We start from the raw sequence: 24,963 nt of genomic DNA, 5'->3' as shown, positions 1-24,963 counted from the left end.
GGCACTGGAGCAGGGTGCTCCAAGCCCCTGTGTCCAACCTGGCCTTGAGCGCTGCCAGGGATGGGGCATCCGAACCTTCTCCATTCAACCCATCCCAATGTCCCCAAACCCTCCCAGGGAAGAGCTTCTGCCCCACATCCCATCTCCATCCCCCCTCTGGCAGCTTAAAGCCATTCCCTTGTCCTATCCCTGCATCCCAAAGCCCCTCTCCAGGTTTCCTGCAGCCCCTTTCGGCACCGGGGCTGCTCCAAGGGCTCCCCTTCAGGAGCCTTCCCTTCTCCAGCCCCAGTTCCCTGCGCTACGGAGCCTCCCGGCCCCATTCCCAATGGGAAGAGCGTCGGGAATGGGGGAGCAGAGGTTGTGTCCCGTGTGTGTCCCCCCCCCACCCCCGGTTCCCAGCCCCATTCCCACCGCCGGGAATGCTGCGGGACTCACTGGGGCCGCGGAGCGGGGCCATGGGAGCCTCTGGAGCGCTTCCCCCTTCCGTGGCCACGGCTCTTCCGGGCCTTCAAACCGGTCGGACCGGTGCGAGGTGGGGCCGGGCTGGAAGGGGCCGAGCCTCAGCCCTGCCCCTTCCCGAGGGATCGGGGCCGGCGGGGCAAGGAGAAGCCAAAGGCTGAGGGGGGGGGGGGGGAATGGGCTGGAGCCGCCGCCATGGGGAAGCCCTAAAGGGAGCCCCCGGCCCCTTTACCCCACGCTGTGTGTGCAGGGAGGCGTTCCCAAGGGATGAGGAGGGAGTCCCAAGGGATGAGGAGGGAGTCCCAAGGGATAAGGAGGGAATCCCAAGGGATGAGGAGGGAATCCCAAAGGATGCGGAGGGAATCCCAAGGGATGCGGAGGGAATCGCAAGGGATGCGGAGGGAATCCCAAGGGATGAGGAGGGAATCCCAAAGGATGCGGAGGGAATCCCAAGGGATGCGGAGGGAATCCCAAGGGATGAGGAGGGAATCCCAAGGGATGCGGAGGGAATCCCAAGGGATGCGGAGGGAATCCCAAGGGATGAGGAGGGAATCCCAAAGGACGCGGAGGAAGTCCCAAGGGATGCGGAGGGAATCCCAAGGGATGAGGAGGGAATCCCAAGGCCCACGCTGTGGGGCAGCCATGGCGACGCCCGCCCTAAGCGTGTGCTGACGCCTCGCCGCCGCCATCTTTGCCAGCACTAAGTACTGGCACGGCGAGAGGTTGAACTCTCGCGAGATGATGCCTCGCAGCGGCCGCCAGGTCTCGCCGGCTCTCGCGAGAGCGGCCCGGGGCAGGGGGCAGCCATGGCGGCCGAGCGGGGCCGGGGGCGGCGGCGGAGGCGGCGGGGCCGGTGCTGAGGGGAGCGGGAGCCGGAACCGGGCCTCGCCTTGCACCGGAGCCATGAGCCAGGGAGGGGGGGCCGGGGAGAGCGGCGAGCCCGAGGCCAAGGTGCTGCACACCAAGAGGCTGTACCGGTGAGGGGGGAGCGGCGGCGGCGGCGGGAGGGGCCGTGGGGAGGGGAACCGGGGGGGGGGAGCGGAGGGAATGGGGATGGGAAGGGAGGGGGGTGCAGGAGAGGGGATGGGGATGGGGATACAGGAGTGGGGATGGATGAAGGAGGGGATGGGGATGGGGAGAGAGGATGGGAATGGGGAGAGGGGATGGGGATGGGGGAGAGGGGATGGGGATGGAGATACAGGACAGGGGATGGATGAAGGAGGGGATGGGGATGCAGGAGAGGGGATGGGGATGAAGGAGAGGGGATGGGAATAGCGATTCAGGACAGGGGATGGATGAAGGAGGGGATGGGGATGGGGGAGACAGGATGGGGATGGGGGAGAGGGGATGGATGCAGGAGAGGGGAAGGGGATGTAGGAGAAGGGATGGGCATGGGGATGCAGGACAGGGGATGGATGAAGGAGGGGATGGGGATGCAGGAGTGGGGATGGGGATGAAGGAGAGGAGAAGGGGATGGGGGAGAGGGGATGGGAATAGGGATGCAGGACAGGGGATGGATGAAGGAGGGGATGGGGGAGACAGGATGGGGATGGGGGAGAGGGGATGGGGATGCAGGACAGGGGATGAATGAAGGAGGGGATGGGGTTGGAATCCCAAGGGATGCAGAGAAGGGATGGGGATGGGGGAGAGATCAAGGGGATGGGGAAGAGGGAATGGGGATGCAGGACAGGGGATGGGAGAGAGGGGACAGGGATACAAGAGTGGGTATGGGGATGCAGGAGAGCAAATGGATGCAGGAGAAGGGATGGGGATGGGAGAGAGGGGATGGGGACGCAGGAGAGGGGATGGGGACGCAGGAGAGGGGATGGGGATGCAGGGGGAAAGGCTGAGGAGTCCTCTCCAGTCTCCATCAGTACTCCCAGCATCCACCAGGTTGGAAAAGCCTTTTTGAGCTCCTCCCATCCCCCCCGTTTGTGGGGGTTCTGGGATGGAAGAGCAGGAATCTGAGGGGGTTTCTTGGAGAACTAAAAGGGAGCAGAAGGAACCAGTGCCTTTGGGCTGCACTTCCTGCCTGGAAGCAAACTGGTGTTGAAGCCGTGCTCCCAGCCAAGGGGAAGGGGAAGCATTCCCAGTGTCCTGCTGGGAGGCTTTGGACCCAGGGCCTTGACATCCCAGCTGTGTCCTGGGATGCAGGTGTTGGCTTTGGAATCACTTTGAGGTGAAGTATCAAGGTGAAGGTATCACCCCCCCACTCTGCTGACAGTGACCACGCTGCTGGGAAGATGAAGATGCCTCTTTTGGGAAGAGAAGAGCAGATTTCTGACCATTCCTTCTGGGAATGGGGTCAATCAGCACTTCCCCTCCCCAGTCACCCTTCTGCATAGGGACCACACTGGATCCCTGGGAGCAGTGAGCTCCATCCCACTGCAGAGTGAGGGATACAGGGGCAGGACATGGAGCTGATGTCAGGTTTTGGCTGTGGTTTAGAGGTTGCTTGGTGTGATTTGAGCTGCTTGGGGGGTGGGGGGGGAAGCTCCTCCATTCCCATGTGGAGATGGTTGGGATGGGCGCTGGCCTGAAGCTCTCCCTCCTGTGTCCCCTTGCAGAGCAGTGGTGGAGGCCGTTCATCGCCTGGATCTCATCCTTGGCAACAAGGCAGCGTATCAGGAGGTGTTCAAGCCCGAGAACATCAGCTTGAGGAACAAGTAAGTTGGGCTGAGGCCTTGCCTTTGCTTGTTTCCCTTGGGGAAAATCCCTCTGGAGCCCCACGTGGAAGGTGGAGCCCCCCAGGAAGCTGCTGCTGGCCACTGCCCCAGGGGAGCAGTGAGGTGTGGGGCGCTTCCAGCTGCTCCTGTTGGGAGGAGGGTGGCACAAACTGGGTGTTATCCCATGGGATGAGCCCTGCTTTTCCTCCTCCATGCAGAAGAGGGCATGGGGATGCAGGAGAGGGGATGGGGATGCAGGAGTAGGGATGGAGATGCAGGGAGAAAGGATGAGGACGTGGGAGAGGGGATGGATGCAGGAGAAGGGATGAGGATGCAGGAGAGGGGATGGGGATGCAGGAGAAGGGATGAGGATGCAGGAGAGGGGATGGGGATGCAGGAGAAGGAATGAGGATGCAGGAGAGGGGATGAGGATGCAGGAGAAGGGATGAGGATGCAGGAGAGGGGATGGGGATGCAGGAGAGGGGATGGGGATGCAGGAGAGGGGATGGGGATGCAGGAGAGGGGATGGGGATGCAGGAGAAGGGATGGGGATGCAGGAGAGGGGATGGGGATGCAGGAGAGGGGGTGAGGATGCAGGAGAAGGGATGGGGATGCAGGAGAGGGGATGGGGATGCAGGAGAGGGGGTGAGGATGCAGGAGAGGGGGATGCAGGAGAAGGGTTGAGGATGCAGGAGAAGGGATGAGGACGCAGGAGAGGGGATGGGGACGCAGGAGAAGGGATGGGGACGCAGGAGAGGGGATGGGGACGCAGGAGAGGGGATGGGGACGCAGGAGAGGGGATGGGGATGCAGGAGAAGGGATGAGGATGCAGGAGAGGGGATGGGGATGCAGGAGAGGGGATGGGGATGCAGGAGAGGGGATGAGGAGGGGATGAGCCCTGCTTTTCCTCCTCCATGCTGGAGGCTGATGGCAGTGCTGTGCCCCATCGCAGGCTGCGGGAGCTGTGCGTGAAGCTGATGTTCCTGCACCCAGTGGATTACGGCAGGAAGGCAGAGGAGCTGCTCTGGAGGAAGGTTTACTATGAAGTTATCCAGCTCATTAAAACCAATAAGAAGGCAGGTATCTGGGCAATGGGGGTCTTCCCATCTCCCTGTGGAAGGATGGTCTCCAAGGGCACGGGATTCCCATCATTCCCATGCCATGATGAGCCCTCTCGTGGGGTTGCAGGTGCTCTTGGCAGTCACCTTAGGTTGAATCACCTCTTGTTGCAAGAGTTTCTCCTCCTTGCTGTTGGCTCTTGGTCAACAAGGGAGGAAGAGGAGGTGCAGAGCTAACCCCTGAGCTGCCTCCTGTCCTGCTTCCTCCTCAGTGCAGTGGGGCTGGCCGGTCTGAAACCTTACCTGGGCTAACAGAGCCTCCCCTTTCCTCCTTGCAGCACATTCACAGCCGTAGCACCCTGGAGTGTGCCTATAGGACTCACTTAGTGGCAGGGATAGGCTTCTACCAGCACCTCCTCCTCTACATCCAGTCTCACTATCAGCTGGAGCTGCAGTGCTGCATCGACTGGACGCACGTAACGGACCCTCTCATAGGTGAGGGCTTGGGCACTGGGTCTCTGGTGGGGACAGAGAGGTTTGGAAAGCTTCATTGAAGCTGATAAATGGGCTGTGGAGTGGAGGGAGGTGGGGGGGATGGAAGCAGAGGATCACAGAATGGGTTGGGTTGAAGGGAGCTTAAAGCTCCTCCAGCTCCAACCCCTGCCATGGGCAGGGACACCTTCCACTGGAGCAGGATGCTCCAAGCCCCATCCAGCCTGGCCTTGAGCACTGCCAGGATTGGGGCATCCAAACCTTCTCCATTCAACCCATCCCAGTGTCCCAGAACCCTCCCAGGGAAGAGCTTCTGCCTAAGACCCCATCTCCATCCTCTCTCTGGCAGCTTAAAGCCATTCCCTTGTCCTGTCCCTGCATCCCAAAGCCCCTCTCCAGGTTTCCTGCAGCCCCTTTAGGCACTGGAGCTGCTCCCCTTCAGGAGCTGACCCAGCCTGGCTCCTATGGGAGCTGCTCCTCCTCTTGATGCCCCTGCTCCCTGTGCTTCCTCCCTGCTTGCACTGGGCCTGCTCTGCCACCAGTGAGCAGGGCCTCCCCAGCAGCCCTTACCCCAGTGTTTTGTGGGATTCCTTCCTGCAGGCTGCAGGAAACCCGTGTCTGCCTCGGAGAAGGAGATGGAATGGGCCCAGATGGCATGTCACAGGTGCCTGGTGTATCTGGGAGACCTGGGTGAGAGCAGCAGCATCCTTTGGGGTGATGTCTACAGGGCAAGGATGGTGCCCATCCATTCAAGGTGGCACAGCTCCTGGGAGCTCTTTGAGAGCATGAAGGTGGCTTTGCCCCAAAGAAAGAGCTGATGGGGGTAGGGAGAATGGGTGGTGGGAGAGGGATGGGCTCACCTCTTCAGGGGGTCCAAAGGAGCTGAAGTCCCAGCTGGGTTGATGGAGTTTTGCCACTCTCTGGCATGGGATGTAGCCTGAGGGCCTGGAAAAGGGAGGTGTGCCAGGGATGCACTGCTCAGCACCCGGAGCAGAAGAGCTTTGTCCTTTCCCTTAGGGGCTGCCTTCCAGTGCCATGGGCACTGAGACCAAAAGGCTTCCACAGAACCACGGGAGGGCTTTGGCTTGGCAAGGCCCTTGGGCTCGTCCCGCTCCAACCCCTTTGCTGTGGGGCTCTTGCCCTCTGTTTGGAGGGTGGGGGGGTTGATGCCTGGGGGTTGCTTTCCTTGCAGCTCGCTACCAGAACGAACTGGCTGGTGTGGACACGGAGCTGCTGGCTGAGAGGTTTTACTACCAGGCCCTTTCTGTGGCCCCCCAGATCGGTGAGTGGGGGAGTCCGTAGCTGTCCCCATCGCCTTGCCACAAGCACCACGTCAGGATGGGGCGCAGGGGTAGGGCTCTGTGCTGCTGCTGCTGCTGAGAGGGGGGGCTTTAAGCTCTGCTTCCTTGCTGGGACCCCAAAGAGGAGTTAAAGAGCTCCTCAGCAATGGGTAAAGCCTCCATGGACTCAACTGCTGAGCCCCGAGTGCCTCAGGGAGCTGGAGCAGAGCCCAGAGGTGATGTAGAGGAGGCAAGGCCGTGGTATGACTGCTACCCAGGAGGAGATGGCCCTTGTTTGCTCTGCTTCCTTATAGAGAGCACGGGGGAAGGATGTAAAAGCACCACACACCATGAGTGTGGCCAGTGGGTTGAGTGGTTGTGCCTCCTGGGGAGCCACGTAGGGAGAGGGAAGGGATGTGCTCTGTGGGCTCACTTCATGCCATTGCCCCTCTCTCGTGACAGGCATGCCCTTTAACCAGCTGGGGACGCTGGCAGGGAGCAAATACTACAACGTGGAGGCTACCTATTGTTACTTACGCTGGTGAGTATCCTGAGCAGGGCATCGGGGTCCTGGGGCCACCTCCTTTCCTCCTTGCCTTTGCCCTTTGGGGTCCTCTTTGCAGCCCATGAGTTTGCAGGGGACGTCGAGAGCCCTGCAGGCTCGAAGCGAGGCACTGGGTAGCTCCCTTTGTGCTTTATGGCTTGGGTACAAGCCCCATAAGTGGGGTAGGGTAAAACGTGGGCTCTCTTCTCTTTGCCTGGCTCAGCATCCAGTCGGAAGTGTCCTTTGAAGGCGCCTATGGGAACCTGAAGCGGCTCTATGACAAAGCAGCCAAGATGTACCAGCAGCTGCGGAAGGCTGAGAGCAGGAGGCTGTCTCCAAGCAAGAAGAGGTGAGAGGGGGGCAAGGAGAAGGTTGGAAGCAGGACCAGAAGCATCCTCGGGTTCTTGGGAACTGCAGGGGGGGCTGCTTGGAGGCAGGGCTCCCCCGTTCCTGAGCTCTCAGCTCCTAAAGCCAGGAGGAAAGCTAAGTGCTGGCTCGTGGTAAAGGGTGGAAGGAGGCGTTTTCTTTCTGTGCCCAAGGGCTGGTGGCTGTTCCTGAGGGTTGAGGTGCACTGGGGGCAGTTGGAAGGGTCTGGAGGGTCTTTTTCCTCCGGTGTTGAATTGAGAGCTGAGGTCCCTGTTCCCAGAGCTCTGGTCCATTGCTGCTTTACGCTCTTTTCTTCTCCCATCTTTTTAGAGGCAAAGACATTAAGAGGTTGCTGGTGAGCTTCATGTACCTGCAGAGCCTTTTGCAGCCAAAGAGCAGGTAAGATGATGCTTATGGCCTTGCCCAGCCATCAGATGCTTCCTGCTGCCAAGTGCCGGGTTAGGACAGCAAAGAGGCCCTGTCTGTCGGTGTGCAGGGCTCTTGTGAAGCTGTAACCCCAGAAGCAAACCAACCTCTTCCTGCTGCAGTCAATGGGAGGCTTTGTCCCATCCCCGAGCCCTCTTTTGCCTTGGGTTCTCTGTGTCTGCCGGAGCGTTTTGGGGTGCCTGGGGATTGACCTCATCCTGCTTGCAGTGGAGCAGCACAGGCTGCAGGGGAAGTGGTGCTGGAAGGGACCTTCGAGGGGTCCCAGTGGGGAGGGGGATGCGATGTGAAGTCGGATGAGGCTGCTGGCTTCTCTTTGCCTCTTACACATCATCTTCTCTCTTCCCCTTGACAGTCTTCTGCTAGGGCTGGGTCTGCTTTGTCCCTGTCTTTACGTGGGGTTTTAGGCCCTGGGGACCCCAAAGTGGCTGCGCTATTCCAGAGGGTGCCAAAAGCAGGGCTAATCCTTTCCCTCGACCTGCTGCTGTGCCGGTGCAGCCCGGTATGGGGCTGGCTTTCAACTATTGCCTACCACCAGAGCAGAGCCTCCCTGCTCCCCACTCATTTAGCACTAAAGAAAACTGGGGATGGCTTCAAGTTCTCCAGCTCCCATCCTTTCCAAAGGGTGTTTTGCAGCCTGCTTTAGTTTGGAAGGAGGAGGCTCCCATGGGCTCTTGCACTGGATCCTGCAGAGGATTGGGAATACTCTTGCAGGGCTGTAAGGATGCATGGGAATCTGGTGCCAGGTCTGGGTCAGTTGGGAATGCTCATCCTGCTTTCTTCCTGCCTCTCGAAGCTCCCTGGATTCGGAGCTGACATCTCTGTGCCAGTCGGTGCTGGAGGACTTCAACCTGTGCTTGTTCTACCTGCCCTCTCCTCCTCACCTGAGCTCCAGCAGCGAAGAGGAGGAAGAGTACGAGAGCGGCTACTCCTTCCTTCCCGACCTCCTCATCTTCCGCATGGTCATCATCTGCCTCATGAGCGTCCACAGCCTCAAGAGGGCAGGTAACCACTGCTCCGTGCACCTTCCCTCCTCCCTTTGGCCTCGAAGCTCTCCACCTCCTCCCGCTGTCCCCCTGCAGGTTCCAAGCAGTACAGCGCAGCCATCGCCTTCACCCTGGCCCTCTTCTCTCACCTCCTCAACCACGTCAACATCCGCCTGCAGGCAGAGCTGGAAGAAGGGGAAAATCCAGTGGCAGCCTTGCAGAGCGACAGCCCAGGTAAATGGGAATGGGTTGAGAGAGGCCGGGGGGGATGCTCCTGCAGGCTCTTCCCTTTGCTTCCCTCCATCCCCTGGCAGCAAACCCCATCCCCGGGAGCTGGACGAGGCTCGGAGCATCCTTACCCTAAGCAGAAGGCTTGAAAGCTGCCTCCCAACCCAGCTCCTGCTCTCGTTTCCCACTGCCTGCAGACGACCAGGAGCCCCGGGAGGCGTCGCTGGAGCAGGAGGCGGAAGGGGCCTTGGGGAACCGTGAACCCCAAGAGGAGCAGAGGAAAAGCGACCGCCAGAAGAGCAAGAAGTACTCGCGGCTGTCGTGCCTGCGGCGCCGGCGGCACCCCCGGCAGCTGGACGAGAGCGACCTGAGCGAGGGCTTCGAGTCGGGCTCCAGCCAAGGCTCCGGGAAGGGCAGCGACGGCTCCGAAAGCGCCTCGGACAAGAGCGACGACGAAGGCGAAGCGGCTTTCGACGCCGAGAGCGACTCGGAGATGAACAGCCAGGAATCCCGCTCCGACCTGGAGGAGATGGAGGAGGACGAGGAGGAGGAGGAGGAGGACGAGGAGGAGGAGGAGGAAGAGGGCAGTAACCGAGGCAAAAGCGGACCCAAAGAGGCCTTCAAGAACGGCGTGGAGGGCGCCGGGCTGGGGGACTCCAAGGGCTCCAACGGCTCCAAAGCCGAGGCTCCGGAGCCGAGCCTCAATGGGCCGGCGTCGCTGGCCACGAGCGAGAGCAGCATCGCCAGTAACCTGCAGGCCATGTCCACCCAGCTGTTCCAGACCAAGCGTTGCTTCCGTTTGGCTCCCACCTTCAGCAACATCCTCCTGAAGCCCAGCCCTGACCCCCCGCTCCGGAAGGATGGGATGGAAAGCAAGGCTTGTGTCAATGGAGAGCTGGAGAAGCCCGGCTTGGGGGAGCAAGGTAAGGAGCAGCCTCCTCATCCCTCCCAGGTGGTTGTGGTTGCTGGTTGGGAGCCAAGCCCTGTTCCCTAGGGCATGTTCTCCATGGGGACAGGTTTGGAGGAGCCAGGGACAAGGGCAGGGCTTGGGTTGGGTGTTTCCTGAAGAGGTGATGGGCACCCAGGGGTATGAGCGCTGAGCAAAGGGCCTGCAGCTGAGGCTGGATGCTGAGCAGCTCTACTCATCCCGAGGAGAATTCCAGCAGCTTTTAGGGATTCGCTTCCTTTTTCCCTATGGGAAATCTCCGTAAGGAGCCGCTTCCAAGTGCTCCTGGTGCTGGGCACTGCAGGAAGCCCTTAAGGACATGAAGCTCTCGAGGTCTTGATCTTCCCTCTCTATCAGGGCCGGTTCCTCCCTCTTGGTTCTGAAGGTTTCTTGGGTGCTGATAGCAAACCGTGGCCCTCAGTCCCCTCCATGCTGCTCCCTTGTGCTCAGCTCACTCCTGGGAGCTCGGAGATCCTGGAATCAACCAGGACCCTTGGCAAAGGCCTTTAGGATCACGGAGTCCCAGCAGGATCCTCAGGATATGGAGGGTTTCGGACCCCTCATCTCCTCTTGCACAGCTTCAAGGTTGATGCCCGTTGACCTGAGCAGCACCCACTGGCTCTGGTCCCTGCAGTAAATGATGCTTGGCTTCTGGAAGGGGTTTCATGCCTGCTTTTCCCTTTGGCTTGCAGACGAGGGGTCTGACTCCGAGGAGAGCCTCTCGAGCAGCAAATCCTGCAGGAATGAGCGTTCCCTTCAGGAGAAGCTGCAGATCATGAGCAACGAAGGGCTGCTGCTCACCGTCAAGGTCTTCCTGGACTGGCTGAGGACTAACACAGACCTCATCCTCATGTGTGCTCAGGTGGGAGCTGTGCTGGGTGCTCAGTCCCAAGGCTCTGGGTGCTCCGTGCCTCTGGGCTGGGATGCTGAGGGCACCATAAAGCTGTGTTGGGTGCTCAGTCCCAAGGCTCTGGGTGCTCTGTGCCTCTGGGCTGGGATGCTGAGGGCGCCATAAAGCTGTGTTGGGTGCTCAGTCCCAAGGCTCTGGGTGCTCCGTGCCTCTGGGCTGGGATGCTGAGGGCGCCATAAAGCTGTGTTGGGTGCTCAGTCCCAAGGCTCTGGGTGCTCCGTGCCTCTGGGCTGGGATGCTGAGGGCACAATAAAGCTGCTGTCCCAAGCCTGGACAGGATGGGGGGTGTTAAATAACCCTCAGCTGCATCTTGCCTTAAGAAGGGGAGTGGAATTTCTCCTTCATCCCATTCTGAGGCCTGGGAAAGGGGCCCCAAGGGGGTTGGATCCATCCCTGGATCCATCCCTCTTAACCTGCGTGTGGTGTTGTGCTCCTGCAGAGCTCCCAGAGCCTGTGGAACAGGCTCTCCGTGCTCCTGAACCTCCTGCCTTCTGCTGCAGACCTGCAGGACTCAGGTACTGGAGGGGGAATGTCACATCCCAGCCATCAGGGAATGCTGTGGATGGGGAGGGCTTTGCCAGGAGCCCAGCGGGAAGCAGCACCCACTGGGTGTTGGTTTAACCACCACTGCCGTTAGGTCTGAGCTCTGTTAAGGCATCCTATACAGCTCACAAGACCCTGGAACCCTCCCTGCTGTGCATGGAGCCTTTCTGTGGCCACCCCCCACTTTGGGAATTAGCCATCGAGGGGCTGGTTTTGCCCTGGCCATCACTGGAAGCTCCAGATGCTGGTGCTGTGCCCCATGCCTCAGCCTAAAGGTGGCCACGGTCCCTGAGCCAGCAGGGTTGCAATGGGGATGCTCGTCTGTGGGAGCACATGGCACAGAGCAGCCTCTTCCTCCCCTCCCTCCACTCCAGGCCTGGCCCTGTGCAATGAAGTCCAGGCCATCCTGAGTGGTGCTGAGCTCCCGGACCTACAAACCCACTTGCTGCTGCCGGAAGACGTCGCCCTCCGGAACCTTCCTCCTCTGAGGAGCGCGCACAAGAGGTTTCACTTCGAGCAGGACAGGCCCATCTTTACCCCCGTGGAGGAGGTGAGCTGGGCTCCATCCTGAGCAGGGTCCTGGGGCTGAGCCCCTTCATTCCTGAGCATCATAACTCCCCTTTGCAGTGTGTGGTTCGCCTGTGCTGCATCCGGAGCTCCGGGCACTTCATCAGCCAGCTGCAAGGCAGCATCCTGCAGTTCAACCCCGAGCTCGGCATCTTCATCAGCATCGCTCAGGCAGAGCAGGATGGGATCCTGCAGCAGGCCCAGGCCCAGTTCCACATGGTGAGCTGGGGGGGTTTGGGGTTGGGGTTGGGGTTAGGGTTGGGGTTAGGGTTAGGGGTTAGCGTTAGAGATTGGGGTTAGGGTTAGGGTGGGGGTTAGGGGTTAGGGTTGGGGGTTAGCATTAGGGGTTAGGGGTAGAGATTGGGGTTAGGGGGTGGGGTTTGGGGTTATGGGTTAGGGTTAGTGGTTAGGGTTGGAGGTTAGCATTAGGGGTTAGGGTTAGAGATTGGGGTTAGGGGGTGGGGTTTGGGGTTAGGGTTAGGGGTTAGGGTTGGGGGTTAGCATTAGGGGTTAGGTTTAGAGATTGGGTTTAGGTGTTGGGGTTTGGGGTTAGCATTAGGGGTTAGGGTTAGGGTGGGGGTTATGGGTTAGGGGCTAGGGTTGGGGGTTAGCATTAGGGGTTAGGTGTTGGGGTTTGGGGTTAATGTTAGGGGTTAGGGTTAGGGGTTAGCATTAGGGGTTAGGGTTAGAGATTGGGGTTTGGGGTTAGGGTTGGGGGTTAGCATTAGGGGTTAGGGATAGAGATTGGGGTTAGGGTTAGGGTTGGGGGTTAGCATTAGGGGTTAGGGTTAGAGATTGGGGTTAGGGGTTAGGGTTAGGGTTATGAGTTATGATTAGAGGTTATGGTTTTGGGTTAGTGTTAGGAGTTAGGTGTTAGGGTTAGAGATTGGGGTTAGGGTGGGGGCTCTGGATTATGGGTTAGGGTTTAGGGTTTGGGGTTAGGGTTTAGGATTGGGGGTTAGGTTTATGGGTTATGGATTAGGGTGCTGGTTAGGGTTAGGGGTTATGGTTAGGGTTATGGATTAGTTTTGGGGTTAGGGGTTAGGGTGGGGGTTAGGGTTAGGGTTTATGTGTTAGGGTTATGGCTCAGGGTTAGCGTTAGGGGTTTGGTTTAAGTGTTAGAGTTAGTTGTTATTGGTTAGGGTTAGGTTTAGGCGTTAGGGTTACGGGATATGAGGTAGGGTTAGGGCTTAGGGTTGAGGGTTAAGGTTAGTGGGTCGGTTTAGGGTTTGGGGTGAGGTTTAGGGGTTAGGATTAGTAGTTTAGGGTTAGGCCTTACATTGTGGGTTAGGGGTTATCATTAAGGTTTGGGGTTAGGGTTCAGCTTAACCACAACCTCGGTTGCGTTTGGCACAAAGCCCTTGGGTTTTAAGGTGCCTCTTGGGGAAGGGGCTGGGGGTTTTCCTCCTGAAATCTGTCTCCTTTGCCCCTTTCCCAGTGGGAGCTTGTGGGTTTCCTGCTGGCTCATGGGTGATGGGTGATGGGGACGTTTGCTTTGGTGGCAGGCTGCCGAGGAGGCGCGCCGGAACCGGCTCATGAGAGACATGGCTCAGCTTCGGCTGCAGGTAGGAGGGGAGGCTGCTCCCAGCCTCGCTCCTTTAGGGATGGGGTTGGGGCCCATGGCCAAGGGTAAAGAACCTTCCCCCAGTGTCCTGGTGCAGCTTCATCCCTTTGTTCCCTGGTGTTGCCTTCCTCATGTCCTATCTCTGGTCGTCAACGAGGGGAGCTCAGCGCTTCCCCTTCCCTTTCCCCCTTGGAGGAGTGGGATGAGGCCGCTCTGAGCCTTCCCTTCTCCAAGCCAAACCTCAGGTCTTGCCCTGTAACCCTGCCACCATCTCAGTCACCCCCTCTCTCACAGCTCCTTCCCCTATTGAGGTGCACACATCCCGTTCCATTGGCCCCTTCTCCACCTCTCCTCCGGGTGCTGGGAGCTGGGAAGGGTGAATCCCTTCACAATGAATGGGAGGTAAGGCAATCGTGTCCGTGTGTGTGTGTTCCCAGCTGGAAGTTTCTCAGCTGGAAGGGAGCCTGCAGCAGCCCAAAGCCCACTCAGCCATGTCCCCTTACCTGGTCCCGGATACCCAAGCCCTTTGCCAGCACTTGGCTCTCATCAAGCACTTGGCCACCAGCGGGAGGTTCATCATCATCATCCCTCGCACAGGTAAAGGGGTCTCTCCCCATCCTCCCTTCCTTTTCCTGGCCCGTGTGCTCCCCGTGGCCTTCTCCCATTCCCACATGGGATCCGTGATGTACGGGAGAGCAGCTGGAAGACGGGAGCAGCCCCATTCAGCATCTCCCCTCTGCCTCCCATGGGATGAGGAATCCCAGCCCCATCTGGGTGGCTTTGCAGGGAGATGGCTTTGGTTTCTCTGTGCTTTCTGGTAGTGATCGATGGCTTGGACTTCCTGAAGAAGGAGAATGCTGGAGCTCGGGACAGCATCCGCTACCTGGAGGCTGAGTTTAAAAAGGGAAACAGGTATGGAATGGGAAAAGCTTGCTTTTGGAAGGGGGCGGGGGGGGGATTTGGGCTGGGAGGGCCAAGGTGGGAAAGGAACAGGTTTGGTTCTTGGGGTGTGGGTGATGCTCACGACCATGGGAGCTCAGGACCCCTCTTCTCCCCTCAGGTACATTCGTTGCCAGAAGGATGCTGGGAAGAGCTTGGAGAGGCACAAGCTGAAGAGGCAGGATTTAGATGCCTGGTAAGAGCGTGATTCCCAGCGGGAAAGGGGCCCTTTGGGAGCCATCCTGTGGCTTTGCTTGAGGTGGTGCTGAGGGAAGGTCCTGGGGTGCTCATCTCTCACCTGGCACCAAACGCTCGGTGCTGAGGGGCTTCGAAGAGCCCTCGACAGGCACCAATCCTGCTCGAGGCCCTCTGGAGCTGAGTGTTCCCTCTGGGATCTCTCCATCAGGAACCTCTATAAGATCCTGGATAGCTGCAAGCAGCTGACGGTATCCCAAGGGAATGGGGAGGACGATGGCACGGGAATGGTCACCATCATCACAGGCTTCCAGCTGGAGGACCCCAGCGTGTTCTCAGCCCCCATGCAGGTCCGTGGGGTTCACTGCTTTTGGGGGGGTCAGGGTCCGAGCTGCAGGTTCCGTTCTTCCGCCTTGGGGTTTGTCATGGATCAAGCCTTGGAGCCAGGATCAACACGTTGGGAAGGGCTGAATGGACAGGGCAAGAGCAGAGTCCTGGAGTCATGGATTGGGATGGGATGGGATGGGATGGGGGGAGCTTAAAGCTCCTTCGACTCCAACCCTTTCCACTCAAGCAGCTTGGGGATGGGATGGGGCATCCAAACCATCTCCATTCAACCCATCCCAGCCCCCTCGCAGGGCAGAACTGCCTCAGATCCCATCTCCCCTAGGGCAGGATAAAGCCATTCCCCTCGTGCTGCCCCTGCATCCATTGCCATAGTAACGGGGTCTGTGTGTGCATCCCTTGCCGTGGTAATGGGGTCTGTGTGTGTATGTGTGTGTGTGTGTATGTGTGTGCATCTGTTGCCATGATAATGGTGTATGTGTGTGCATCTGTTGCCACGGTAACGGGGTTTGTGTGTGCATCCCTTGCCATGGTAACGGGGTCTGTGTGTGCATCCCTTGCCACGGTAACGGGGTCTGTGTGTGCATCCCTTGCCATGGTAACGGGGTCTGTGTGTGCATCCCTTGCCATGGTGATGGCATCTGTGTGCTTCTGTTGCCATGGTAATGGGGTCTCTGTGTGTGTGCATCCGTTGCCATGGTATCAGGGTCTCTGCATCAGTTGCCATGGTAATGGGGGTCTCTGCATCCATTGCCATGGTAACGGGGTCTGTGTTTGCATCTGTTGCCATGGTAATGGGGTCTCTGTGAATCTTTTACCATGGTAATGGGGTCTCTGTGTGTGTGTCTGTGTGTATCCATTGCCATGGTAACGGGGTCTCTGTGCATCCGTTGCCATGGTATCGGGGTCTCTGTGTGTGTCTGTTGCCATGGTAACGGGGTCTCTGTGCATCCGTTGCCATGGTATCGGGGTCTCTGTGTGTATCCATTGCCATGGTAACGGGGTCTCTGTGCATCCGTTGCCATGGTATCGGGGTCTCTGTGTGTATCCATTGCCATGGTAACGGGGTCTCTGTGCATCCGTTGCCATGGTATCGGGGTCTCTGTGTGTGTCTGTTGCCATGGTAACGGGGTCTCTGTGCATCCGTTGCCATGGTATCGGGGTCTCTGTGTGTGTCTGTTGCCATGGTAACGGGGTCTCTGTGCATCCGTTGCCATGGTATCGGGGTCTCTGTGTGTGTCTGTTGCCATGGTAACGGGGTCTCTGTGTATCAGTTGCCATGGTAACGAGGTCTGTGTGCATCCGTTGCCACGGTAACGAGGTCTGTGTGCATCCGTTCCTATGGTATCAGGGTCTCTGTGCATCCGTTGCCACGGTAACAGGGTCTGTGTGCATCCGTTGCCACGGTAACAGGGTCTGTGTGCATCCGTTGCCACGGTAACGGGGTCTCCCTGCTTGCAGGCTGCCATCCAGGCGGCCGCCGGCGCCAGCGTGGAGCTCAGGAACGTGCTGGACTTCTACAAGCAATGGAAGGAGCTGGGCTGAGGCCGCGTGGGGCCCGGGCTGGTGTGAACCTCTCTGTGCCCCCCCCCTTGGAACGTGCAGCGTCTGAACCAAGGCTCCCGACCTCCAGGCTTGGACCCGAAGCAGCAGCAGCGGCGGCGGCGGCGGCGGCAGCAGTGGCAGCATCAGCACCATCAACCAAACCTCTCCCCCAAAGGCAGCCCCCAAAGCCAATGGGGGGGCTCCGGCCTCCAGGCAGGCGGCTCCGAACGAGAGCCAAGGAGAGCTCTGCCCTGCTTCCCAATGGGCAGGGATGGGGCAGAGCTGGGCAGGCCTTGAACACACCCCACATCCCCCCCACACCCCACACCCCCCCCCCCACACCTCATCTTTTGGGAGCCATCCTGCAGCTTTGCTTGAGGTGGTGCTGAGGCCGTTCCCTAGGGAGGGTCCTGGGGTGCTCAGCTCTCACATGGCACCGAACACTGGGAGCGGAGGGGCTCAACGGGCACCAATCCTGCTCGAGCTCCGCTGGAGCTGAGTGTTCCCTCTGGGATCTCTCCATCAGGAACCTCTAGAAAATCCTTAAGCTCCTCAAGCCTGGACTGGAGCTCCAAGCCCCCGAAGCAGCTTGGGGAAAGGGGATGCTGAGAGTGGTGGAGCCCTTGGGGCCAGGGAAGCAGAAAGTCCTTTCTTTCCCTTCTTTTCCTTTTCTTCCCTTTTCCTTTTTCCTTTTTCCTTTTTCCTTTTCCTTTTTCCTTTCCTTTTTCCTTTTCCTTTTTCCTTTTCCTTTTTCCTTTTCCTTTTTTTTCCTTTTCCTTTTCCTTTTTCCTTTTCCTTTTTCCTTTTCCTTTTTCCTTTTCCTTTTTCCTTTTCCTTTTTCCTTTTCCTTTTTCCTTTCCTTTTCCTTTTTCCTTTTCCTTTTCCTTTTCCTTTTTCCTTTTCCTTTTCCTTTTTCCTTTTTCCTTTTCCTTTTTCCTTTTCCTTTTTCCTTTCCTTTTTCCTTTTCCTTTTTCCTTTTCCTTTTTCCTTTTCCTTTTTCCTTTTCCTTTTTCCTTTTTCTTTTTCCTTTTCCTTTTTCCTTTTCCTTTTTCCTTTTCCTTTTCCTTTTTCCTTTTCCTTTTTCCTTTTCCTTTTTCCTTTTTCCTTTTCCTTTTCCTTTTTCCTTTTTCCTTTTCCTTTTTCCTTTTCCTTTTTCCTTTTCCTTTTTCCTTTTCCTTTTTCCTTTTTCCTTTTCCTTTTTCCTTTTCCTTTTTCCTTTTCCTTTTTCCTTTTTCCTTTCCTTTTTCCTTTTTCCTTTTCCCTTTTTCTTTTTCCCTTTTTCCTTTTCCTTTTCCTTTTTCCTTTTCCTTTTTCCTTTTCCTTTTTCCTTTTCCTTTTTCCTTTTCCTTTTTCCTTTTTCCTTTCCCTTTTTCCTTTTCCTTTTTCCTTTTCCTTTTTTCTTTTCCTTTTTCCTTTTCCTTTTTCCTTTCCCTTTTCTCTTTCCCTTTTTCCTTTCCCTTTCCTCCCTCCTCCTGTGGATCCCTTCGTTTTCAAGGGCTTTTCCCCTTTTAATCCTTAGGGGGTTTCTTTGCCAATGTAGAAACGAGCTTAAAGGAGCAGCCCCCCCTCGGAATTCCTTTGGGATCTGGCTCCTCTTCCACGGCAGAGAGCAAAGGCAAGGATGATGCTCTGGAACAGCTTGTTGGCTTGGAAGCAGTGTATTTATTACCCTTTCCCAGTGTCCCCCCCCAGCCTCCCCGCGGGCTCAGTGCAAAGGGATGCTTCCTGCAAGGAAAGGGAGCGCATCCTGGCCAGAGGGGAGGAAGACTCCGCTCCTGCTTCCCCCTTTCCCAGCTCTTCGCTTCCAGCGCTGGGGAATTGCAGCGGAGCCGCCGGCGGGGGGAAGATCCCGGTGGGATTTGTCTCCCAAGGAGCCCGACGCAGCCTCTCTTCGCCCGTTTTCCATGGGGTTTTTCCCCTTGCCACCAGGGGTTTCTGGAGGAGGAAGGAGCCCGAAGCCGTTCCCTGCTGCTAGAAAGAGGGGGCAGAACTGGGGTGTCCCGTCCCCCCCCCACCCCTCTCCTTGCATCCCTCCGGGGCAGGCAGAGGCAGACACGACCCCTTTGGTGCTTCCAGCATCCCCAAGGGAAGGGCTCGGTGCTGCCGTGGGATGGATGCTGGAAGAGCTCATTCCCTGTGGGAAGGGACCTTGGAGACCTCCATCCGGATGGCGGCGCGGGCAGCCCGGCTCTCCCCTCCTGCCCCACCACCGGGCTTGGGGATGAAGGAATGGGTTGCTCCCATTGGCCTCCCTACAGCTCATCTGGATCAGTGTGCTTCGGAAGGAGATGATGCTCCAGAAGGGGATGCTCCCAAAGGAGATGATGCTCCCGAAGGAGATGCTCCCGAAGGAGACGCTCCAGAAGGAGATGATGCTCCAGAAGAGATGATGCTCTGAAAGGAGATGCTCCAGGAGATGCTCCCAAAGGAGATGCTCCCAAAGGAGATGATGCTCCAGGAGATGCTCCCAAAGGAGATGCTCCCAAAGGAGATGATGCTCCTGAAGGAGATGCTCCGGAAGGAGATGATGCTCCAGAAGGAGATGATGCTCCAGAAGGAGATGCTCCCAAAGGAGATGCTCCAGAAGGAGATGCTCTGGAAGGAGATGATGCTCCAGAAGGAGATGATGCTCCAGAAGGAGATGATGCTCCAGAAGGAGATGATGCTCCCAAAGGAGATGCTCCAGAAGGAGATGCTCTGGAAGGAGATGATGCTCCAGAAGGAGATGATGCTCCAGAAGGAGATGATGCTCCCAAAGGAGATGCTCCAGAAGGAGATGATGCTCCAGAAGGAGATGATGCTCCCAAAGGAGATGCTCCAGAAGGAGATGCTCTGGAAGGAGATGATGCTCCGGAAGGAGATGATGCTCCCAAAGGAGATGCTCCAGAAGGAGATGCTCTGGAAGGAGATGATGCTCCGGAAGGAGATGATGCTCCAGAAGGAGATGCTCCAGAAGGAGATGATGCTCCAGAAGGAGATGCTCCCAAAGGAGATGCTCCGGAAGGAGATGCTCCCAAAGGAGATGCTCCGGAAGGAGATGCTCCCAAAGGAGATGCTCCAGAAGGAGATGCTCTGGAAGGAGATGATGCTCCCAAAGGAGATGCTCCAGAAGATGCCTCCTCCATCCCCATGGACTCAGCAGCTATGCAAGTACCAAACCACTCCCTCTTCTCCATCTCCTCCCATGGGCCCAGGCCAGAAGCTGCTACATAAAACGGGGGGGCCCTAAGGCCCCGAGTGACCCTGGAGACTTCCCAGCATGGACCAGGCTGTTCCTGGGGATCAGGTAAAGCCCCCAAACCAGCACAAATCCCAGCGGATTCCTTCATTCCCAATCCCTTTCGCCGCATGCAGCCTTGTAGCACAGCAGGAACCTGCAAGCTCCATCCCTTAAGGGGAGGGGGGGGACCTCGAACCAGGGTTTCGCTCCTCCTGAGCCTCATGGTGCTTTCCTTAGGCTAAGCCAAGGACCCAGCACTAAAGAGCAGGATGCGGCCCCTGGTTCTCCTCTTGGAGGTCCAAGCTGGGCTCCCGGAGCTCCACTTGCTCTTGGTTGTGGGGCTGGTCCAGCGCTTTTCCCCCCCCACAACCACCACCACACTGCGGGGATGGGGATGCACAAAGGGAGCCGCATCCTTTGGGTCCCAAAGCAGCGGCGCTGAGGTGGGGTTTGTGCTTCTTGGCTTGCAAAGCACCACAGTGGGTCCTGGGGAGGGTTCAGGGCACAGCTTAGGGGGTGCTGAGGCCTCGCTCCCCCTTTGGTGCTGGTTGGACTTAGGGGCCGAGCACCTCACCCTTCTCCCAGCCTTGTCTGGGGGTGCCTTGCACTGGGCTTGGTTCCTCCTTGAGCACCCTGGGGCTGGCTTGGAGCCCAAGGGTGCTGAGCCCAGCGCAGGATCTGTGCACAGGGCAAAGGGGAGCGCGGGGGCTCTCAGAGCAGGGGTTGGCTGTGCCCCCCCCCCCGACCTTGGGTAGCTTAATAAAGGCCAGGATGTTTGTAGCCCCTGTCCTGAGCTCCTGTGGGGCTGGGAGGGATGGATGGATGGAGGGATGGATACAGAGGGATGGATACAGAGGGATGAAGGATGGATAATGGATGGAGGGATGGGGTTGCATCAGTGGGGATGGAATCATGGGGATGGAGCCCATGGGGATGGAGCCATGGGTATAGATCACTGGGGATGGAACCATAGGGATGGAGCCAGTGGGGATGAATCACTGGGGACGGAGCCATTGAGATAGAGCCATGGGGATGGATCAATGGGGATGGAGACATGGGGATGGAGCTGATGGGGATGGATCAGTGGGGATGGAGCCAATGAAGATGGAGCTGATGGGGATGGATCAATGGGGATGGGGCCATGGGGATAGATCAATGGGGATGGATCAGCGGGGATGGAACTGATGGGGATGGATCAGTGGGGATGGAGCCATGGGGATGGAGCCAATGAAGATGGAACTGATGGGGATGGATCAATGGGGATGGGGCCATGGGGATGGAGCTGATGAGGATGGATCAATGGGGATGGAGCCATGGGGATGGATCAGTGGGGATGGAGCCATGGGGATGGAGCCAATGAAGATGGAACTGATGGGGATGGATCGATGGGGATGGAGCAATGGGGATGGATCAGCGGGGATGGATGAGGCAGACGCTCCCGACACCGTTTTGTGCGTTTATTTCCATCCCGTTACCAGACACGGGCTGAAACCGGAGCTGTTGGGCGGGGGGAGGTAATGCTGGTGCTGGGAGCCCTATGGGGCGCTGTGGGGCGCTGTGGGGCTCAGGCGAGGCCGTAGTACCGCCGGTACGCCTCCTGGAAGCCGATGAGGTCGGCGAGTTCATCGCAGGCGGGGTTGAACTCGCAAACCTCCCGCTTGGCCTCCAGCGGGTCCCGCACGGCCCCATAGGCACTGCTGGGGGCACAAGGGGGAGGTTATGGGGGGGAACCTGCAGCAGGGACCCCCCCCCCCTCCCCAGCCATAGGGGTGGATGCAGTGGGGACCCCCCCCCGGTACCTGTCATAGGCGTAATTCCTCTTGTGCCTCCGCATCTCGGTGCTGGCGCGTTTGGACACAAAGGCTGCGGGGACAGAGCAGGGCTGGGGGGGGGGCAGGATGGGGACCCCCCCCTCATCCATCCCCATCCCTATCTCTATCCCCATCCCTCTCCCCATCCCTATTCCTATCTCTATCCCTATCTCTATCTCTATCCCCATCCCTCTCCCAATCCCATTCCTATCTCTATCCCCATCCCTATCTCTATCCCCATCCCTATCCCCATCTATCCCCATCCCCATCTATCCCCATCCCTCTCCCCATCTATCACCATCCCTATCCCTATCTCTATCCCCATTCCCTATTCCCATCCCCATCCCCATAGGGGTGCATGCAGCTGCTCACCTTTGGAGCTCAGGGAGTCGGTGCTGACAGAGCCCTCCGGAGCTGGGGATGGAGCAGAGGGGTCAGAGCAGCCCCATTCCCTCTGGAATCACATCCCTGACCCCCCCCCCCCCCACCAGAGGGATGTGGGGCTGTGGGAGCAGCTCCCATAGGAGCCAGGCTGGAGAAGGGAAAGGGAGCCCTTGGAGCAGGCTCCAGGAACCATGGAAAGGGGCTTGGGATGCAGGGATAGGAGAAGGGGAAGGGAGCTGGGATGCTCCTTACCCCCCCCGTTACCTGTGCGGCAGAGGCCAAGGGCCAGGAGGGCCAGGAGGGGCAGCAGGAGCAGGAGCCTCATGGTGCCTCCGTGCCGGATCTGCCCTCGCTGCCCTGCTCCTGCAGCACCTTTATAGGGCCCAGGAGCCCGGCCCTGGGTATTTCCAGCACATCCGGGCCCAGCCCAAGCAGCAATTGTGGTTTGGGATGAACCCGGTCCCTCCGGAACGGGCCGAGCCCGCAGGGAGGGGATGGAGCGGGGCCGGAGCTCTCCGCATCCATCCTGCTCTCCGTGGGAGCCCGGGGCGCTCAGGGCACCTCCAATGGATCCCAATGGAGGAGGGAAGGGGCTGGAGCAGAGCCCGGCTCCACCAAAGCCCTTAAGTACAGAGCACGGGAGCCAAGCGGCGGCAGCGGGAGCGCATCCCGAGGGAACGGCGGCTCCCGTTGGGGGGAAGCATCCGTGCCAGAGCAGGGAACGGTGCCCACGTCAAGCAGGGTCCTGGACACGGCATGGACACTGCAACAGGGAACGGTGCCCACGTCAAGCAGGGTCCTGGACACGGCATGGACACTGCAACACGGTGGAGATGGGGAGGGGGGGGAGCATCCCATGGGAGCTTTATTCCAAACACCATTCCGGGGGTTCCAGCTCCTGGCTCCCCATCAGAGGCCCTCAGTTCATGTGTAAGGAGCCAGAACCACGCTTCCCCCCGCCCCACAACCCCCGGGCTTCACCTCCCTGCAGGGCCCAGAGCAGGAAACTGCCCCCCCCCCCTCCGGTTCCCAAAGGCTCTCCCGGGTGATTCCTTGGCTCCGATCCCTCCGGGATGGGGCCCAAGCTCCAGGGCATCCCCGTGGCCTCACCGCGGCTCCTGCAGGCTCAGGACCAGCTCTTGCTGCTCTTCATTGAGCGCCTGGGAGAGGGGAAGGAGGAGTCAGGCTCCCAGGGAGGCCCCATGCGGGGGCCGGAGCTGCCTCCCTCCCCTCCCCTCCCGGGGCTCTCCGTTACCTGCCAGCCCCGGCTGTGGGCCTGGAGCCGCTGCTGCAGGTCCCGGATGCGGCCCCTTCCCTGCAGCACGGCCGCGGCCGCGCTCCTGTTCCCCTCCTGCTGCGAGCGGAGGGCGCGGAGCAGGCGGGAGCGGTGCTGGAGGAGGACGGGACCAGGGCGCTGCGGGAGTCGTCCTCAGGGACCCCAGTGGGCGGCCTGCGGGGGGGAAAGGGGGGGGAAGGGGGGGGAGGGGAAAGGGGGGGGTAAAGGGGGGGAGGGTAAAGGGGGGTGTAAAGGGGGGGGAGGGTAAAGGGGGGGTAAAGGGGGGGAGGGTAAAGGGGGGCAGGGCAAAGGGGGGGGAGGGTAAAGGGGGGGTAAAGGGGGGGGAGGGTAAAGGGGGGCAGGGCAAAGGGCGGGAGGGTAAAGGGGGGGGAAGGTAAAGGGGGGGTAAAGGGCAGGGAGGGCAAAGAGGGGGAGGGTAAAGGGGGAGAGGGTAAAGGGGGGGGAGAGTAAAGGAGGGGAGGGTAAAGGGGGGGGTAAAGGGGGGGAGGGCAAAGGGGGGGGCAAAAGGGGGGAGGGCAAAGGGGGGGAGGGTAAAGGGGGAGGAGGGGTAAAGGGGGAGGAGGGTAAAGGGGGGGGAGGGCAAAGGGGGGGGAGGGCAAAGGGGGGAGCAAAAGGGGGAGGGCAAAGGGGGGAGGGTAAAGGGGGGAGGAGGGTAAAGGGGGGGAGGGCAAAGGGGGGTGGCAGTGGGTAAAGGGGGATGCAAAGTGGATAAAGGGAGATGGGGATAAAGGGGGATGTGATAAAGGGGGATGGGGATAAAGGGGGATTGGAGTGGATAAAGGGGGATGCAGAGTGAATAAAGGGGGATGTGGATAAAGGGGGATGCAGAGTGAATAAAGGGGGATGTGGATAAAGGGGGATGCAGAGTGAATAAAGGGGGATGTGGATAAAGGGGGATGCAGAGTGAATAAATGGGGATGTGGATAAAGAGGGATGCAGAGTGAATAAAGGGGGATGTGGATAAAGGGGATGCAGAGTGAATAAAGGGGATGTGGATAAAGGGGGATGCAGAGGGGGCAGAGAGCAAGGCCCTGGCATGGGAATTGGTGCTGTGCACCCCACAGCAGCTCCGGCTCCGTTCTCCACTGCTGGCTCCGGGCAATGGGAGCCACGGGAGGAGCAGTGGGAGGCGAGGAGCTGGGCTATGGGGGCTTTGGGGTCTCTGCCAGCAATGGGAAGGCCCAAATGGAGCACAAGCTCCTAGAGGGGAACACAGGCTCCTATAGGGGGGCACAAGCTCCTATAGGGCAGCACGGGCTCCCATACGGTATAAGCTCCTATAGGGCAGCACGGGCTCCTATAGGGCAGCACAAGCTCCCATAGGGCATAAGCGCCTATAGGGCAGCACGGGCTCCCATAGGGCAGCACGGGCTCCTATAGGGCAGCACGGGCTCCTATAGGGCAGCACGGGCTCCCATAGGGCAGCACGGGCTCCCATAGGGCATAAGCTCCTATAGGGCAGCACGGGCTGCTATAGTGGGGCACAAGCTCCTAGAGAGGAACACAGGCTCCTATAGGGGCACACAGGCTCCTACAGTGGGGCACAAGCTCCCATAGGGCAGCACGGGCTCCCCTAGCCCCCCTTCCCCTCGGGCCGGGCCGTACCACGCAGGCTCCTCCTGGCTCTTTCCGTCCTCCACGATCTTATCGAGGGAGTCGAGGACCGCCTTCAGGTTCCCTTCCTCCATCACCTCCTGGATCTCCGCCTGCAAACGGGGATCCCGATCCCAACCCCGGCCCCGGGGGTTAACGCCAGGCCCCGTGGACCGGCCCGGACACAACCCCCCCCCCCTCACCCCGTGCCCGTTCCCCCTCACCCTGATGGAGGCCCGGAGCTGGATCACGAACTGGTTGTGGATGCTCTTGGCCAGCTCCGGTTGGAGCTTGGAGAAGCCGCGGTAGCAGCTGGCGAAGCGCTGGTAGCTGCAACCGGAGGAGAAGGGGGGGGGGGGGGGGGACACGAACGGACGGGAACGGGGCCGGGCACTGAGGGGGCCTCCATGCAGAGCCCCGGTCCCCGCCTCAGCCCCGGTTCCCCCCCCCCCTCACCTCCCGGCCGCCAGCAGCTTCTCGAGGAAGGCGTCCACCACGGTGCTGAAGAGCTCCGCGCGGCCTGGCCCCGGGGGAAGCGCCGCCATCCCCTCGGCTATCGCCTCCGCTACCGCCGCCATCCA

General features: G+C 59.2%; 3 protein-coding genes across 3 annotated transcripts; 1 reads left to right on the top strand and 2 right to left on the bottom strand.

The window, feature by feature from the left end:
* The first annotated feature begins 1,300 nt into the window (after window positions 1-1,300).
* Window positions 1,301-16,184, top strand: SMG5 (SMG5 nonsense mediated mRNA decay factor). Its single transcript, XM_061443132.1, has 22 exons — window positions 1,301-1,436; window positions 3,027-3,125; window positions 4,078-4,201; window positions 4,522-4,678; window positions 5,276-5,365; window positions 5,868-5,957; window positions 6,418-6,496; window positions 6,723-6,848; window positions 7,196-7,264; window positions 8,106-8,314; window positions 8,392-8,529; window positions 8,721-9,446; window positions 10,162-10,331; window positions 10,819-10,894; window positions 11,297-11,472; window positions 11,550-11,708; window positions 12,995-13,054; window positions 13,491-13,650; window positions 13,875-13,965; window positions 14,114-14,188; window positions 14,399-14,537; window positions 15,994-16,184. Exons 1-22 carry the CDS (start codon window positions 1,363-1,365, stop codon window positions 16,075-16,077), a joined length of 3,171 nt encoding a protein of 1,056 aa, XP_061299116.1. The 5' UTR covers window positions 1,301-1,362; the 3' UTR covers window positions 16,078-16,184.
* A 4,664-nt stretch (window positions 16,185-20,848) lies between these two features.
* BGLAP (bone gamma-carboxyglutamate protein) lies at window positions 20,849-21,817 on the bottom strand. Its single transcript, XM_061443137.1, has 4 exons — window positions 21,757-21,817; window positions 21,481-21,522; window positions 21,097-21,160; window positions 20,849-20,994 (listed from the first exon to the last, which is right to left on the bottom strand). The coding sequence occupies exons 1-4, from the start codon at window positions 21,815-21,817 to the stop codon at window positions 20,862-20,864; spliced, it is 300 nt and encodes a 99-aa protein (XP_061299121.1). The 3' UTR covers window positions 20,849-20,861.
* A 781-nt stretch (window positions 21,818-22,598) lies between these two features.
* On the bottom strand, window positions 22,599-24,927 carry PMF1 (polyamine modulated factor 1). The gene is given in 6 exon segments (XM_061443136.1): window positions 22,599-22,652; window positions 22,748-22,893; window positions 22,896-22,942; window positions 24,395-24,495; window positions 24,607-24,712; window positions 24,839-24,927. Coding segments are annotated over 6 exon segments (543 nt in total).
* Window positions 24,928-24,963: the final 36 nt, after the last annotated feature.

The sequence above is a fragment of the Pezoporus flaviventris genome, unplaced genomic scaffold, assembly GCF_033815535.1.
Source record: "Pezoporus flaviventris isolate CSIRO_AGI_PZ_B2104156 unplaced genomic scaffold, CSIRO_AGI_Pfla_v1 ptg000294l, whole genome shotgun sequence".
Classification (NCBI taxonomy): domain Eukaryota; kingdom Metazoa; phylum Chordata; class Aves; order Psittaciformes; family Psittacidae; genus Pezoporus; species Pezoporus flaviventris.
This window is presented reverse-complemented; position numbering and strand designations above follow the sequence as displayed.